Below are 17,205 nucleotides of genomic sequence, written 5' to 3' on the forward strand. Positions count from 1 at the left end.
AAATTGTTGTACGAGGCAGCAGTTTAGGTATTTACCTATGCCGCCATCTTGGTTTCTCTCAGATCCCCCTTTTTTTTTTTCCAGGAAAATTCTTAATGGTCCTTGTTGACTAGGTTCTTTAATGTGCTGTTAAACGAAAGATACACAGGATTTTTCAGGCACATCTCTAATTTGAAGAGAGATAAGAACGGAGTCACTTGTGCCCCTCTAAAATGTGTCTTTTGTGTCAATGAGAGTGGGCTAGCCGCTAGACAGTGGCTTAACCCACTTACTCTGCCCATAAAGTCTCATTCTATTAAATATCAGATGTTCAATATGGGTAATTATGTAGATGTTTCTATAGCAATAAAAATTATTTTGCATTTTGACCTATTGTAAACCTACAAAAAAATTTATAGAAAACAATGTAATAAACACTCATGTGCTTACTTTCTAACAAGTTAGGTCTTAATTTTTTCCGAAGTGGCTGCTCTTCCTATCTCCCAGAGATATTACGAAGCTACAATTAGGTAATAGAAGAGGGAGAATTTCATAAGATGATAAAAGATAAAGTTCTAAATAAATACAAGGTGATGATATTTCTAATTACTTTATATATTGAAAGCATAATACCTTGTTCTTATAAAATTAGGTCAATGTGGGAAACTCATAGTGATTAATCTTTTTTTGTTATATTAATAATGTTTGTAGGGTAATAACAGTTTTTCCCTACTTCTTTAGAGAAATAGCTGATTTTCAGCTTTCTGTGGATTCTCTGTTGGGGAACAATGAGTTTTCAAGACCAGATATTCAAGTTCAAGCCACACAACTGGCAGAGAAGGTACTTTAGCACTATTACCTTTTTTTTACTTTATAATATAATTATTATTTTACAGAAGATACTCTGCCGGTTATCTCAGCCATAGTAATGAATTTAATGTTTCTTTGTTGAAAGCACCTTGGAAAATATACTTTAAATTCATTTTAGCCATGTACTATAAAATTAGGAAGATTTTTCAAGTTAGTTATAGAGCATTCTTCTTGAGCTGACATTGTTCATTTTTTTTATTGACTACTTACAGGAGGACTGAAGTGTTAATTAAATTTACAGATTGAAGATGGTTGGACTTCTGAATTTAGGAGAACAAGGTTGATAAATTAGAGCAATGGGTTGCACTTTTTAAAATGAGTTTCTGAGAAAATGAACATTAAAATATGAAGAGAAATTATTAGGTTGCAAAAGAATTATGATTGCAGAGAGAAAGTGGTTAGATTATCTAATAAACCTCTTTCATTTCTAATTTCTGTGATGAATTTGGTACCTAAAAGAGGAATTGAAAGGATTGTAGAGAATGACCAAGTTGTTTGTATAATACCACCAGAAAAGGCAGGTGTTGCACAAGTTGTTTGTGTGTTTGTTTGTTTTTAAATAAGGTTATTACAAAAAAGGTGTCTGGGTACCCTGAAGAACTGGAACGATGGAAGTCATTATCATAGAAAAAGATGCTTAAAGAATGAGTGTGATAAAGGAGCTTTGGTAGCTGAGTATTTATTTGATCAAAAACCACCCCAGATTTTTATCAGGAAGTAAATCAAGAATAGAATCATCCTAATTACAGTATTTAGTGTCAAAATAAAAACAAGTGGTTCTTCAGTGACAAGTGTTTTTTTAAGTTCCATGGGTATATCAGGTGCTTTGAATATCTAGTTGGTTAAAATTTTAAGACATATTCACTGAAGACAAAGTATTTAAGTTATTTACATTTTATATGTTGAACTAGTGCTTTAGCATAGGCCCTGACATAATGTCTTGTTCTGTGGCTTTTGCGACAGGTGGGTGAGATAAAAAGTGTTCATTGCATGTCAGGATACATAAGGTGGAAGTAAAGTGATGCTCTCTCTCTTCATGTCAGATGGAGAATTTGAGGCGAGGGAATGAGAAAGAGAAAGAGACTAGGAATACAGAATAGTATTCTAATTAGTAAAGAAGAAAACATGTTTATCCAAATAGGATGATTGATTTGAAGGGACTGGCTAAGTCCCGGGTCCAGATATAAAGACAGAGAGATGATGCACCTTTTGCCTTTGGACAGTTGAAAGTCTAATAATTTTAGAACTACAACTCTCATTGGGTTTACCTTATAATATAGCTAGCTATTTTACTTGATCTGTTATCTTTTCAGCTAAAATGTGATACAGTGGTGACTGAAATCAGCACTGGTCAAGGGACTGTAAATTTCAAAATAAACAGAGAACTATTAACAAAGGTAAGAATGGGTTACGTTTTAGCTCTTGCATCTTCACTCACTCTCTCTGCTTTAGCTACAGTGGTTTCCCTCCAATTCTTAAACTTATTTGTCTCTTCTTGCCTCATAACGTATGCACATTCTAATGCCTCTGCCTGGAATGCCACCCCATGTTAACTCCTGCTTATCCTTCAGATCTTGATATTTTCCGGACAGTGGCCTTCTGACCCCTTCATTTGTACACTCTCATAGCACTGTACATCTCTCCTTATAGAACTTACCATAGTTCCTTTTACATTCTTTTTATTTGATTAATGTCTGTTGCCTTTAAACTCTAATTTCCATAAGGGCTTATAGTTTCTGCTTTTCTCACTCACTATTAGGTCTCCCAGTTCCTAGCACAATGCCAGGTGTGTAGTAGATGTGAGATAATTATTGTTGAATGAATTAATGGGCTCTGTATCGAATGTAAGAAAGGTACTGCTGGTTTCTGCTCTCTGGTAGCCTGTATTCTGCAGGAAGCATAAGAATCATACAAATGCAACCATAAGACAGCTTTTTTTTTTTTTTTTTTTAATAAAACAATAAATAGTCCTGGCCAATGTGGCTCTGTTGGTTGGAGTGTTGTCCTGTACACCAAGAGGTGGTGGGTTCAATTCCTGGTCAGGGCACATACCCAGGTTGCAGGTTTGATCTCTGGCCAGGGCACATGCTGAGTGCGCGGGAAGTAACTGATTGTTTCTCTCTCCTTCCTTCCCTCCTCTCTAAGATCAATTGAAAAAGAGAGGTGTTTTTTTTTTAAAAAAAAAAAAACAAAAACCACAAAGAAACAATAAATAAAGATGATTGGTACAATAAGCATAAGAAAGATCAAAGATGGAAAAATCAGGATGGCCTGGAGGATTGGGGAAATATCATAGAGGAATTGGGTCTCACATTAGTAAGGCCATGGAGCACATGTAATTCTGGATAGGCAGTGGTATGAGACCTTTTGTTGAGAATCTCATATCAAACATTAAAATTTATCATAATGCAGGCTTTGGTGTAGTATGTAAAAAAAAAAAAAAAAATCACACCAGTATTGAGTTGGTCAGGCTAAGTAAATGCTGCCTCTTGAATTGAAAATAACTATAAAACCAAAATTTCTAGTAATACTTTTTTTCACTGAAAGAGAGATAGTGTTTCATACTTGTCTCTAGATCTTTTAACTTTTTTATCTTTTTTCACTCTTCAAGGTAAATTAGTTAGCCAAAATCAGTCACAAGGACAAGAAGGAACAATTTTTTTTTAGCTTTTCACAAAGTGTCTACAACATGCTGGACTCTTGATAACATTTCATGCCAATTAAGCAAACCAGTGAGTCTAATTTACCATTTTTTAAATAAGTGACTTTTCTAATTGTTGAGTTAATTTTATTGAAGTATAAGTGCAGCTCACCAAAGTGCCTACCAAACTTTAGGCCATTTGGTAGGCAGCAATATTGTACTGTTTCTGTTTTTTCTAAGATGGGAAAATGTACTATGGTAGATGGAGTTTGCCTTTACATCTGGCTTAGCTGAAAGAGATGTGATGTGTATTTTAAAGCACAGCATATATTAATAATTTTAAATTGTAATGGCCATGAATTTTCATGTTTTATTGCAATTAAATATATTTTCTCTGGTTTAAGAATGCCCATTTGCTCACTTATTAAAAATATTCCCAAATCCTTCTCGGTTGACAACGGAAGGAATAAGATTTAGGGCCTTGAGAATCTGGATCTTAGTGTTTTTGTTTTAAAGGAACGAGCAGATTGCTCACATAGCCCTGCTCAGTGTCACAGTAAAGATACATCCTAGAGCAGTGAACACCCATAGTCTAAGAAAAGAATATTGAATGTGCCTGTGTTTATAAATTATAATTTTTTTATTAACAGAACATTATTTTTATTGGCTATCATAATTACAAATGGCTTGTGTGAATGTATTGGGAAATAGTGTCTTCTATATTTTATCAACCAATGGCAGTAGGCTCTAGATTTTTTTGGGGGGGGGCTTTTATTTATTTTTTTTAATTTCAATTATAATTTTAAATGATAATACTTCTTTGCTCAAAGTCTAATTTCTTCTACATTCTTTTCAGCCCTTATACAGTGGTCATTTGCATGTCTAATGAATTTCTCAGATCATGTCAAGAAAAAAATTCAACCCTTTTAGGCCCCCCCCTTTTTTTTTTTTTTACATTTTAGAGTTGGCAAGATTGACATGTAGCCAATGCTCTATGTCCAGAATTTGCTCCTCAAGCAGAGAATTGTGAATTTGTCATTGCTTACACGTGTATAAACTTAGACTGAATGAAACATTATCTGTTTGTGAATTGCAATAGAATTATTAGCAGTGGCAGCACCAGGGATGATTAAATATTAGCTTAATTTTGGATCACACATAGTAGCTTAAAATCTCTTCATATAAATCATTCTCAAGGGTAGGAGGCTAAAATATGAAATTAAAGGCAACTACCAAATATCTGGGACTAGACCATAAATTTTCAAAGCTAGATTATGTGACTATTTCATACACTGTGAAGAACTATCTCTTTGGTACCAAACTTCCACCTGTTAGTAGCTTATGGATTACTTTCAAGAGAAACTATAACTTTGAGTAATAATTAATTCAGTCTAGGGAGAGAAAAAAGAAAAGAGTTTAAATAATAGGAAAAAGGGCAAACAAAATCCTGTTTTTTAGGTGTACCTTAGAAACACAGTGGATGACATTATTTTATTTTACATGTACACATGGGTTTTTTATTTTCCAAATTCAACTTTGTGTGCTTTATCAAAACTTGAGAAGAAGAAAAAATGATACTAATTTAAGTGGTTCTAATTCTGCTCATTATTTCACTAATTAAGTTTGTCAGTAGGCAGTCAGGATGCATTTAAGTCATGTGTAGTGCCAGTTGGCTGAACACATGGAAAGAATGAATAATTAAACACTTCTCTGCTATTGACCAAAGAATTGACTAGACAAATAGTGGTAGCTTGCTTACAAAACCTCATTGAGAGCTGTAGAGAAATAGCAACCAACAGAGTTAGATAAAATGACAAAAGTCATCCACAGGAAAAGTGATGGTGATAGACAAACAAAAAGTGTCAGCCAATTAAAATATTAATTTGCTAAAGCATTCCAAAAAGTAAAACCTTTGAAAGATTTAATTTTTTATTATAAACTCATGATGCACCCAAGTTTACTGAGTACATTTTACATTTAGACATACATATTGGTGAATGGATTGGCCTCTAGCTTGTTCATCTATTGGAATATGGAGAAACTTTACTAGCTCACTGACATTCTATAGTTAATAGTTTTGTTCTGTGTAGCCACTAATTTAATAAACCTCCTGCTTGTTACTTATCAAAGACTATATTATTGAAATCTACATAGACCATGCCTTTTAGGAACTTATGGTAAAAAAGAAAAGCATAGCCCTAGCTGGTTTGGCTCAGTGGATAGAGCGTCGGCCTGCGGACTGAAGGGTCCCAGGTTTGATTCTGGTCAAGGGCACATGCACAGGTTGAGGGCTTGATCCCCAGTGGGGTGCATGCAGGAGGCAGCCTATCAGTGATTCTCATCATTGATGTTTCTATCTCTCTTTCCCTCTCCCTTCCTCTCTGAAATCAATGAAAAAAAATATTAAGAAAGAAAGAGGCAGAACCAAGATGGCGGCATAGGTAAATACTTGTACTTGCTCCCTCCCACAACCATATCAAAATTACAACTAAAATATATAACAACTATCATCCAGAACTGCAGGAAAGCTGGCTGAGTGGAAGAACTACAACTAGAGAAGTAAAGAAGAAAGCGCATTGATTCTGGTAGGAAATGCAGAGGTGTGGAGGCGGCAGAGGTAGAATGGGCTGGCACCCGGGTGTGCCACTTTTTTAATCGGGAGGGAGATACAAGCTCCCACTTGCACTGAGCTCCAGTGCCAGGCGAGACTTTGGGGGACCCAGACACATACGGGGAGAAACTGGACTGTCTGGCATCCAGGCAGGAACACAGGGGCAGCTTTCTTCCAGATAGAGGTGCTCACAGCGGTCATTGTTCCCGCGCTGGGACCTCCCCAGAGCAGGGCTGACTGGCAGCCATTGCTGTTTGCTCTGCCCATCCTGGAGATTTCCTGAGACCCCACCCCATCCAATTTACAACCCCACCCAAGCTGTGCACAGCAGCTTTTGGCCAGTCCTTTCTCAGCCTAAAACCTGTCAAACTGCACCTGGGTCAGAGAGCCCCAAAGCTATCAAAAGAAGGCAAAGGCCAGCACCACAGCTGCCTGCCTTACTTCACAGCTGGCCTTCACGTGGGCACTTTCAAACCCCATACAAAGAGGAGGAATCTGCAGATCTCTCTGTAGCTCCTGCTGGGTGGCTTTAAACTCTTAATTTCCATTAGGGCATATAGTTTCTGCTTTTCTCACTCACTTTTAGATCCCCAGTTCTTAGCACAATGCCTGGCATGTAGTAGATGTGAGATAATTATTGTTGAATGAATTAATGGACTCTGTATCAAATGTAAGAAAGGTTCTGCTGGTTTCTGCTCTCTGGTAGCCTGTATTCTATAGAAAGCATAAGAATTATGCAAATGCAACCATATGACAGCTTTCTTTTTTTTTTTTTTTTTAATAAAACAATAAATAGTCCTGGCCAAGTCTTGCACCTCTTTGGATATCCAAGAGCCAGTTTACCCAGTGGTCAGATTACAACTCTTCTCACCCATAAGTCTGTCAAGGGGCAGACTCATTGATCACCAAAGCCCCACTGAAGCAAGTCCTGCCCCATAAAGGTGTCTCCTGTATAGCAGCTCTTCCATTGTAGACACAGCTGGTCCTCACAGGAGGTAAACAAACACAGGAAAACAGCCAAAATGCAGAGACAAAGAAACGGTCACAAATGAAAGAAATGGAAGGAAGCAAACTACTGGATATAGAGTTCAAAACCACAGTTATAAGGTTACTCAAGAATCTTCCAGAAACCTCCAAGGAATTTAGTGAGACCTTCAAAGATCTTAGTGAGAATGCCAAAAAAATGGAAAAGGACCAGTCAGAAATTAAGCATACACTGACTGAAATAAAGAATAATATACAGAGATTCAACAGTAGAGTAGAGGATCCCAAGAATCAAGTCAAAGATTTGAAATACAAGAAAGCAGAAAACATCCAACTGGAAGAGCAAAAAGAATAAAGAATCCAAAAATATGAAGATAGTGTAAGGAGCCTCTGGGACAACTTCAAGCATACCAACATCCGAATTATGGGGGTGCCAGAAGAAGAGAGAGAGCAAGATATTGAAAACCTATTTGAAGAAATAATGACAGAAAACTTTCCCCACCTGGTGAAAGAAATAGACTTACAAGTCCAGGAAGCGCACAGAACCCCAAACAAAAGGAATCCAAAGAGGACCACACCAAGACACATCATAATTAAAATGCCAAGGGCAAAAGACAGAGAGAGAATCTTAAAAGCAGCAAGAGAAAAGCAGTTAGTTACCTACAAGGGAGTACCTATACAATTGTCAGCTGATTTCTCAACAGAAACTATGCAGGCCAGAAGGGAGTGGCAAGAAATATTCAAAGCGATGAATAGCAAGAACCTACAACCAAGATTACCCAGCAAAGCTATCATTTAGAATTGAAGGTCAGATAAAGAGCTTCACAGACAAGAAAAAACTAAAGGAGTTCATCACCACCAAACCAGTATTATATGAAATGCTGAAGGGTATTCTTTAATAAGAGGAAGAGGAAGAAGAAGAAAAAGGTAAAGATAAAAATAATGAACAACAAAGTGACAACAAATACGTATCTATCAACAAGTGAATCTAAAAATCAAATGAATAAAACATCTGATGAACAGAATAAACTGGTGAATGTAATAGAATCAGGGGCATGGAAATGGAGCAGACTAACAATTCTTTTTGTTTTTTTTAATTTGTTTTTTTAAATATATTTTATTGATATTTCACAGAGAGGAAGGGAGAGGGATAGAGAGCTAGAAACATCGATGAGAGAGAAACATCGATCAGCTGCCTCCTGCACACCACCTACTGGGGATGTGCCCGCAACCAAGGTACATGCCCTTGACCGGAATCGAACCTGGGACCCTTGAGTCCCCAGGCCGACGCTCTATCCACGGAGCCAAACCGGTTTCAGCTAGACTAACAATTCTTAGGGGGAAGGGGGTGTGGGGTGGTGCAGGAAGAGATGGGACAAAGATCTTAATATGCATGTATACGGTACCTATGGATGCGGACAGTGGGGTTGCTAGGGCCTTGGGTGGGGTGGGAACTGGATGGAGGGGAGCTATGGGGGGAAAAAAGAGGAACATCTGTAATCTGAACAATATAGATTTTAAAAAATAATGTTTAAAAAAAGAAAGAAAAGCGTAAAAAATGGTGTAATGTGTGATGGGTATGATAATGTGATGGCTAATATGGAGTCATGTTTAAAGCTGCAATCCAGTCTAAAAAAAGATACACTTCATTCTGTCTTGAGGTGAGAGGCGATAACTTTGAATTGGGGTAAAAATGAAGAAGAATATACCTAGGAGGTACAAGGGCAGGCATTCCAGGCAAAGGGGACAGCTTGCGCCATAGTGCAGGCAGTCAAGAAACATGACATTGTCTGGAAATAAGCAGATGATTATATTTTGTACACAGGATGGTATGGGAGAAGATATGAAGTTATATACTGTGAAAGGCCTTATATGCTCTGCATAAAGAGTGTTAGCTTTTTCTATGTAATCATTTTTCATGGTATGTTATGTGTACCACAGCTGGTACATGTGATGATTTTTGGTATTACACTAATGAAATTGCGTTTTAATAGTTATACAGTTGACTCTCAAATAACACAGGTTTGAACTGTGTGGGCCCACTTAAATGTGGATTCTTAAGAATACTGTAAATGTATTTTTCTTAAGATTTTCTTAATATTTTTTTCTCTAGCTTTCTTGTAAGAATACAGTATTTAATACATGTAAATACAAAAATGTGTTAGTTGACTTTATTGGTAAGGCTTCCAGTCAACAATAGGCTATTAGTAGTTTTGGGGGAGTCAAAAGTATACATGCATTTTCGACTGCACCAGGAGTCAGCGCTCCTAGCCCCTCACATTCTTCAAAAGCCAACTATGTATTTATATGTACACTAGAGGCCCGGTGCACGAATTTGTGCACGGGGTTCCTTGGCCTTGCCAGCAATTGGGGTTGATCAGGGCCTGCCGGCTGGGTGGAGGAACCTCAGGAGGTTGGCCAGCCAGCCAGGGGAGGGACCACGGGAGGTTGGCCGGATGTGGCTGTGGGAGCATACTGACTACCAGAGGGCAGCTCCTGCATTGAGCGTCTGCCCCTGGTGGTCAGTGCATGTCATAGCAACCGGTTGCTTAGGCTTTTATAGAGAGGGAGATTATATAAGAAGGCAGTTAGGTGTTACTGTTTTGTAGTGGTGTAGCTGAGATATGATGAGGGTCTAAACCAGGCCAGAGGATAACTATAATGATATTTGGGAGAGAACATGAGCCGGGCTTGGTGATTAATAGATGATTGGTTGTGAATATTAGGGAGGTAAATATTAGGAACTCCTAGGTTTCAGACTTGGTTAGCTGGGGGTAAAATTCATGGAAATGGAGAATGCAGAAGGAAGAGAAGTATACTATTTTGTGCCTGAGAGAGCTGTCTAATCCTGATCTGTATATATCAGTCTGTGGCACAGGAGAGATTTTGTTAAGTAAGTAGTAGTTGAAGTCTTAGCAATAATAACTAGGAAATGTGTAAAGTAAGGAGCTAGAAGCAAGGAAGTAGTGCGGGGGGTTAGGGGGAGTGGGTGGCTGGCGGGGGGCGGGGGGGAGACAGACAGTGGAAGAGGAACCTACAAAGGAAACTGAAGCAAAAATCAGTAGAGAGTGATGTCATTACAATCAAGGAGGGAGGGTAGTTGCAAGGAGAAGAAAGTAGTCATCAGCTAAGATGGTGCGTGAAAGTGGTTACTCCTGGAGAAGGCTGGAAGGGACCGAGGAGGTCAGGGTGGATGATGAAAAGGAACTCTAGACTTTAGCCTTGTTTAATTGTTTATTTGTTCATTTTATAAAACAATGTATTCATAAAAGTAATATATTAAAATTTAAGCATTCATTTAGGTTTGGCATTTGGAATTTTGATTTGGAGAGCACTTTCAGTGAAATAGTAGAGAAAAAAGCTCCAGTTGGCAGGTAGGTCAAATTGTTAAAGGAATGTTTGGAAGTGAAGCATATAAGATAGTTTTTAATTAAAGTTACTTTTTTTTGTTTGTGCCAGAGAAATCAAACTGAGTCACTTGTAAAAGAGAATTCTAACTTATTGCTATTACCATTTATGGAGTCTACCATCCATTAAAAGAAAAGGAATGGAAAGTGAAAAAGATAGTAGACTTTAACTTTAAAATAATCTTGAGAATGAATGTCTTCTCACTGTTTACCTCCCCACTTGCAGTCTTCTTGTTGCCCATATTCTTAGAGTAATTAACATTTAATAGGCCCTTAGTGTATGACAGACACTATTCTCTTTAATGTCTATATATTTATTAATATTTTCTCTGTGTCCTACTGTACAGTGTGGGTGAAGAAAAGATTATTTTCTATGTGTCCTTGGCAAATACATACTGTTTCTGAACCTTAGTTTTTATAGCTGTTGCTCACCTCTAAGATTGTGGGGCTTACAGATAACATAAAAGCATCTAGACTTGAACCTAGCACTCTGTAGATGTATCCTAAAAGTATTGCTTTGCTGCTTCCTTTTACCTCTCTGCCTTTTCCATTAAGTGACCATCTTAACCAACACTATGATAGTAAAATTCTTTATAGCATAAACTGCATATTTAGGATTCGGAATCCAATTTGAGAATCAAAACCAATATAAGAGTAAATTAAAGTCTATCACAATAAATGTAAAGCCCTAAAGTAAATAAATTATCACCATTAGCAAAAAAGTAATAAAATATAAATTTTGTGAACTATACAATAGTTCTGTGTTAATAACGAAAAATTAACCTGGAATATGTTTTGGCAGTTTCTGTATGATTTCCTGTTTTTATTTACTTATGTAGCCAATAAGCATTTGAATTATATTTTTTTTGTTTTCTACATTGCATGTTATCGTTAGTATCAAAAAGTAGCAGCATATAATAGTTAGCTATGGAGTGAAAACAATTTTTGCTACATGACTTACTAGCTGAATGACCTTGGAAAGTTACTTAACCTCTGTGCTTTTATTTTCTCATTTGTAAAAATGATACTTATCTCTTAAGATTGTTGTGAGGATTAAATAAGTAAATACATAGAAAATACTTAGAGTAGTGCCTGACACACAGAATGCAGTCAGTAAATATTCAGATGCTGCTTCTGGTTTCTTTGTTACTACTTGCTGTGAGACTTTTGGCAGGTACTTAACCTCTCTAAACTTCAGTTTCTTCACCTGTAAAATATTTACTTCATCAATCACTGTGAAGAGGAATAGACAGGATGTATAAAAGAGCACAGATATGAACTCAAGAAGGTGAGGCTGCTGATAGTGCTATAAACTTCTCAGTTCCACAAATTAAAATGAGCCAATTAGCAACATTTAGTTTCCAGTAGCAGAGTACTTAAGGAAACCACAGATCTTTTTCTATCATTAAATCCCAACCTTTACTTTTCAGACAGTGCTAAAACAAGTTATCGAAGATGGTTCAAAATATGGATTAAAAAGTGAGCTTTTCTCTGGTCTTCCCCAGAAGAAGATCGTGGTTGAATTCAGGTCAGTGCCTATTCTTCTTATGTGTTCATTAATCAATTAGCTGAGCAGGTGAGTGTTTTACTATCTGTAATAATAAAAGCGTAATATGCTAATTAGACTGGACGTCCTTCTGGACAACCTTCTAGACAAAGCCTGGGTCCCGGGTGCCAGAGGGAAGCCAGTGCTGACAGCCAGGGGCCTCTAGTTACCATATAAGGTCTCACAAAATTATGTCTTTAAATTGATGCAGAACACAGCGCCTTCTTCTCTAGGGAGACATTTCAGTACTATATTACTCACGCTCCTTGCTGTTACCTAACCAATAGTAAAGGAAAATCAGTAGGGAGGTGGTACTGTATTGTTCCCATGCATACATCCTTGAAATAATGCCACTGTGAGTTTCTTGAAACTTGAAAAGTTGCCACCAGTGCTCACTTCTAACACCTTTCTCATTCTCACTTCACTGTCACCATCTCTCCTCCCCAACCAAGCTCAAAATGCCAAAACCTTAGTCTTTCTTACTCATTGATTCTCTGGCTTTTCTCCTCAGTTTTCATTTCCCATATACAGTCAAACCTCGGTTCTCTAATGTATCCCATTTCGAATAATTCACCTCTCGACCCAACACCCTTTCATGCTCATACCTGTATGAGTCACATCTCTCTGGGGCGACAAAGGAAAGAATGTGCGAGTATGAATCAGTTTACTACTAAACCTCACATTGTTAACATCCCTGGAAAGTGTGCTGTGAATATTTTTGTGTGTTTTTTTGCTTTTGTTACTGCTTATTTTATTAAATTTTCATTTTTTACTGTACATTTTATTTCCTTTTATTAAATTTTCATTTATATTTCATGTCCTTTTTGTTTTTAAAGTATTTATTTATAGATTAAATAGTACCTTAGACATGTACTATATGTAAGAAAGGTCAAAAAATGGAATCATTTGGGAGTCGTGAAACAGATTAATTCAATTTACATTTCTTCTAATGGGAAATAATGATTCAGTTTTCGAACAGCCTTCCGGAATTAAGTTCAAGACCTGAGGTTCCACTGTACTGCTCTTTTTGTTTATGCTTGTAAGAAATATCTAAAAATAACCTGTTCTATTTGAGTTGTATTCTGTAGGCTTTTTCTCTGGTGTTATTTGCCTATGAATTTGCCTCTCTCAACTTTTTTTCTATAGCAGTTAAGGAGGGCTGGAACTTAAATGAGCATTTGAATGCTGATGAAGGCAGGGTCCCTTTCCCAGCAGCCATCTTTGCTCTGGCATTGCTGTGGGATGACCATAGCTGCCCCTCCCTTAGAAGTTTTCTAATTACTGTGGTGCTTACCATTGTGGTTTCAAAGTAGAGACAAACAGGTGGGGGATGCGGCAAAATTGATAGAAAACATTGCTCATGAATTTCTCCTGAAAATGAGAGAGGTGACAGAAGAGAACGTTTTAAATATGTACTATCTTAAATAGACCAGGCAACTTTCCCCACAAAAGCAAGAGATATAATCACTGTGCTCAAGAAACTTGCTCCTTGCATTAAGATGTTGATGATAATAGGTCAGCTAACTTGCTTAGGGTCATAGTGCTAACTCTGATTCTAAAACCTACATATGTAACCTTTACTGCCTCCCTGATACAGTGTTGATTGTCATAATATTTTGTCAGATGTAGGAGCAATGTGATGAAGTACCAGAGTAGATAACTGTACCTGGTAGGTGTTGTAAAACTTGCAGGTAACTACTATTGCATCTCTCCTCTCTGCAAAGTCAGCCTTTGTTATTTTGTTCAGATCAAACCTGCAGGAGCACAGTCAGCAGTGGTAGCCTTTCCTCTTCTTTCCTCAATGCAGTCTTCTCCCACCCTGAAGTGTTCTGAGAACAGATTGAGGACCTCTGATTGGTAAAATGAGAATCCAAAAGATGAGAGTACCAGTTCTGACTGTTAGTAACTGATTTGGTGATCTCAGATGAGACAGCTTTATTTCCCCTGGTCTCCTTTCTTACCTGGAAAACTAGAGGCCCTGTGCATGAAAATTCATGCACTGGAGGGGGTCCCTCAGCCCGGCCTGCCCCCTCTCACAGTCCGGGAGCCCTCAGGGGTGGGAGGTGACCCGGCGATCAGGGGAAGGCGACACCCCCATCACATCTCTACTGCTGCCACTGCCAGCAGCGCAAGTCTGGGCCGGCCCTGGTTACCTGAGCCTTGGCGGCCCTGGGCGGCTGGGCAGCCGCCATCCGAGGCTTGCCTGCGCTTCGGGCCGGCCCTGGGGGGCTGAGGGGACTGGGGAACTCTGGAGGCAGGTGCCCCGGCGAGTCTGAGGGGACTGCGTGTTGCCATCTTGTGGCTGTGGGCACCGCCATCTTTGAGGGCATGGCAGTCAATTAGCATATTCCCTCCTTATTGGCTGTGGGTGCCTCCATCTTTGTGAGGGTGTGATGGTCAATTAGCATATTCCCTCTTTATTAGATAGGATAAGTGCAATAATATTTGTCTTTTCTTACAAAATTGAGAAAGTTACATGAAATAATTATTTATAAGTTCCAGTAAGTTGTCCAAACTGTAATTTATTCATTGCGGCTACTTTGGTTGCCAAAGGAGTTGAATTTGTATTTTCCATTTTATTGTATTCCCTTCCCAGTAGGAATATAGTACCAGAGAATGGCAAAGTGATGATTTCAAGTGACCTTTTGTCAAGGCTAAAGACCTACATAGATTGAGTTCTTCTAATCCTAGAGGAAAAAATAGAAAAGCTCTGTGAAAGCAAAAAAACAAAAACAAAAACTCCACATAGTATAAATACCTAGTCTGAAAAAAATCAAAGATTGCAAAAGGATACTCAGTGAAAAATAAGTCTCCTCCCCATCTAGTTTCCTGGTTCTTTCCTTTGGGCATTTACCAATACTAGTTTCTTATTTATCTACCTAGAAATAGTCTGTGCATTTATAAACAGATCTCACACATTATATATTGTTCTCCTTGCTTTTTTCCACAAAACAATGTATCTTGTGCTCCTTTAATGTCAGAACATCCAGGGCGGTTTGTAATTTTTATTGTTTCATAGTGAAGCATAGTAACCTCCATCTTGGGTAAAAACTGCTGTTTAAAATTTAACCCTGCTATTCTGGCTTCTGTAAAGGTTTGCTTGCTTAAAGAGGTCAACCAAAGGACTTGTATGCATGCATATAAGCCTAACCAGTGGTCACGGACAACAGGGGGGTGGGGGCATGCGTGGGGAGGGGTTTGGGATGGGAATGGGGGGATGAGGACAAATATGTGATACCTTAATCAATAAAGAAATTAATATAAAAAAAGATAATATAAAAAAATAATAATAGGGAAAAATAAGACTACTCCCCATTCCAAAGAGGCCATAAACTATGCCCCACACAGAGTTGTCAGTGCTGGCGCCAGGCCAGGCCGTGAGATATGGTCTCACGGCCTGTCCCAGAACACAGGACTTTTTCTCAAAAGGTCTGGAAGTCTCATTCCAAATTTGGGAGACTTCCACAATATTGGGCCTCAGAATTTGAGAAGCAAGATTTTCCTCTGGGCCCGCTAGCGCTAGCGAACAGGACTCCAAATAAATTAGGCTTATTGATAAAGGCATCTTCTGATTTGCAATATAACAATAGTAGTCTGTTGGTTTTTTTAAAATCATCTTTATTGAGGTATAATTACATACTATACAATACAGTTCACCATATTTCAACATATAATTTTATGAGTTTTGGTAAAGGTGTACAGTTCATGTAACCACCACTATACTTATAGTATAGAACATTGTCTGTCTTTACCTGTTTCATTGATTTTTGCTTTTATTTGTCTCATTCTCTTTTATTCTGCTTTCTTTGGTTCTCTTTTTCTAGTTTCTTATAAGAAAACCTTAGATTATTGATTGGAAATCTTTTTTCTTTTCTAATATAAACATTTCGGGCTATGAACTTTTCTGCTTTAGCTCATAGAGTTGCTATTAAAGCAGTCTTAGGGATCACCTTGTTTGTTCTCATTCTCGCAGGATCACAGACCTTATACCATTTCATAAAACCAGTGTTTTATGTATGTTTCTGGTTTCCTGGTCAATTTACTTTTTTAATATTGAAAAACTTACGAAAATTTCAAACATACACAAAACAGAGAAGTAGAAGTAAATACCATGTGCTCAGCACTAAGATTCAAGTCATCAACACATTGCCACATTTGTTTTATCTCTTTTTCCTTGTTGTCTCAGTTCCCTCAGCTGTAGAATAAGAGTACCTACTTCACACCTCCTATGAGTATTAAATGAGTTAATGCATAAAACTGCCTGTCAGGTAGTGAGTGCCTTAGAAGCATTTGTAATGTTAAATCATTGATTACAACTTCTCAAACACACAGAGTAGTGATAAAGGTGATGACTGAGAATTTCAAGTGGTGAATCAGCTTTCTGGTTATTCTGGGAAGCTCAATCCATGAATTATTTTATATTTTAATTTCTGATCCAGTAAATATTGATAGATATTACCATACAGAGTAAATTTCTTTGGGGTCCTTAATTTTAAAAGAATAAAGCGTTTGTGAACTGGTGCACTAAATTTAATTCTCTATAGTTAACATTGTGTCAAAACAATATCTCTGAATTTCTTCATCTTTTTTGGAATCCTTAAATGTATCTGCTTTTTCCCCAGTTTGCCACTTCTGTGTAGGGTACAGCCTCATGAATCACAGGGTCAGTTTCACTACACATGATTCTTTGAGTTCTAATTTATGTTTGCTCTAAATTTCTAATTTTTAACTTATCTTTGCCCTAAATTACCAAAGGCCTTAGTCCCCAATTGTATTGAACTATGGAGGCATGACCTAGTTCACTTAGAACTTTTGTTCTTAGAACAAAAATATAACTTTTGCAATTATTTGCAGTTCACCTAACGTTGCCAAAAAATTTCACGTTGGACATTTGCGTTCTACCATCATAGGTAAGTGTTGTTTCACAGAAAATATTAAACATGTCTTTGGGGCACTATTTGATAATACAGTCTAATGGTTTAATGCTTAAATAGCAATAGGATAAAAAAGTTCAAATTTATATGAGCTTGGTGCTCACTAAATATTACATGAAATGGGAAAAACTGGTTTAGAAGTGGAAAAAAGATATTTGTTTCAAAACTTAAAGATTAACTCAGAAAACAGTTTTAACTGAAATGTTTGTTATGATTTTAACTTTTAAAAAATA

At 37.5% G+C, this 17,205-nt stretch overlaps 1 protein-coding gene across 2 annotated transcripts in view; it reads left to right on the plus strand.

Annotated features, from left to right (window-relative positions):
* RARS2 (arginyl-tRNA synthetase 2, mitochondrial) overlaps positions 1 to 17,205 on the plus strand; it is a 74,862-nt gene that overhangs the window by 14,851 nt on the left and 42,806 nt on the right. The window contains exons 3-6 of one of the 2 annotated variants that reach the window (XM_080666911.1): positions 721 to 820; positions 2,163 to 2,246; positions 11,923 to 12,020; positions 16,893 to 16,948. In XM_080666911.1, the coding sequence (XP_080523037.1) occupies positions 721 to 820; positions 2,163 to 2,246; positions 11,923 to 12,020; positions 16,893 to 16,948 (338 nt within the window). The remainder of the gene's footprint in view (positions 1 to 720; positions 821 to 2,162; positions 2,247 to 11,922; positions 12,021 to 16,892; positions 16,949 to 17,205) is intronic. The other variant, XM_080666912.1, reaches the window with a different exon arrangement.

Source organism: Plecotus auritus (assembly GCF_963455305.1).
Source record: "Plecotus auritus genome assembly, chromosome: 4".
Lineage (NCBI taxonomy): Eukaryota > Metazoa > Chordata > Mammalia > Chiroptera > Vespertilionidae > Plecotus > Plecotus auritus.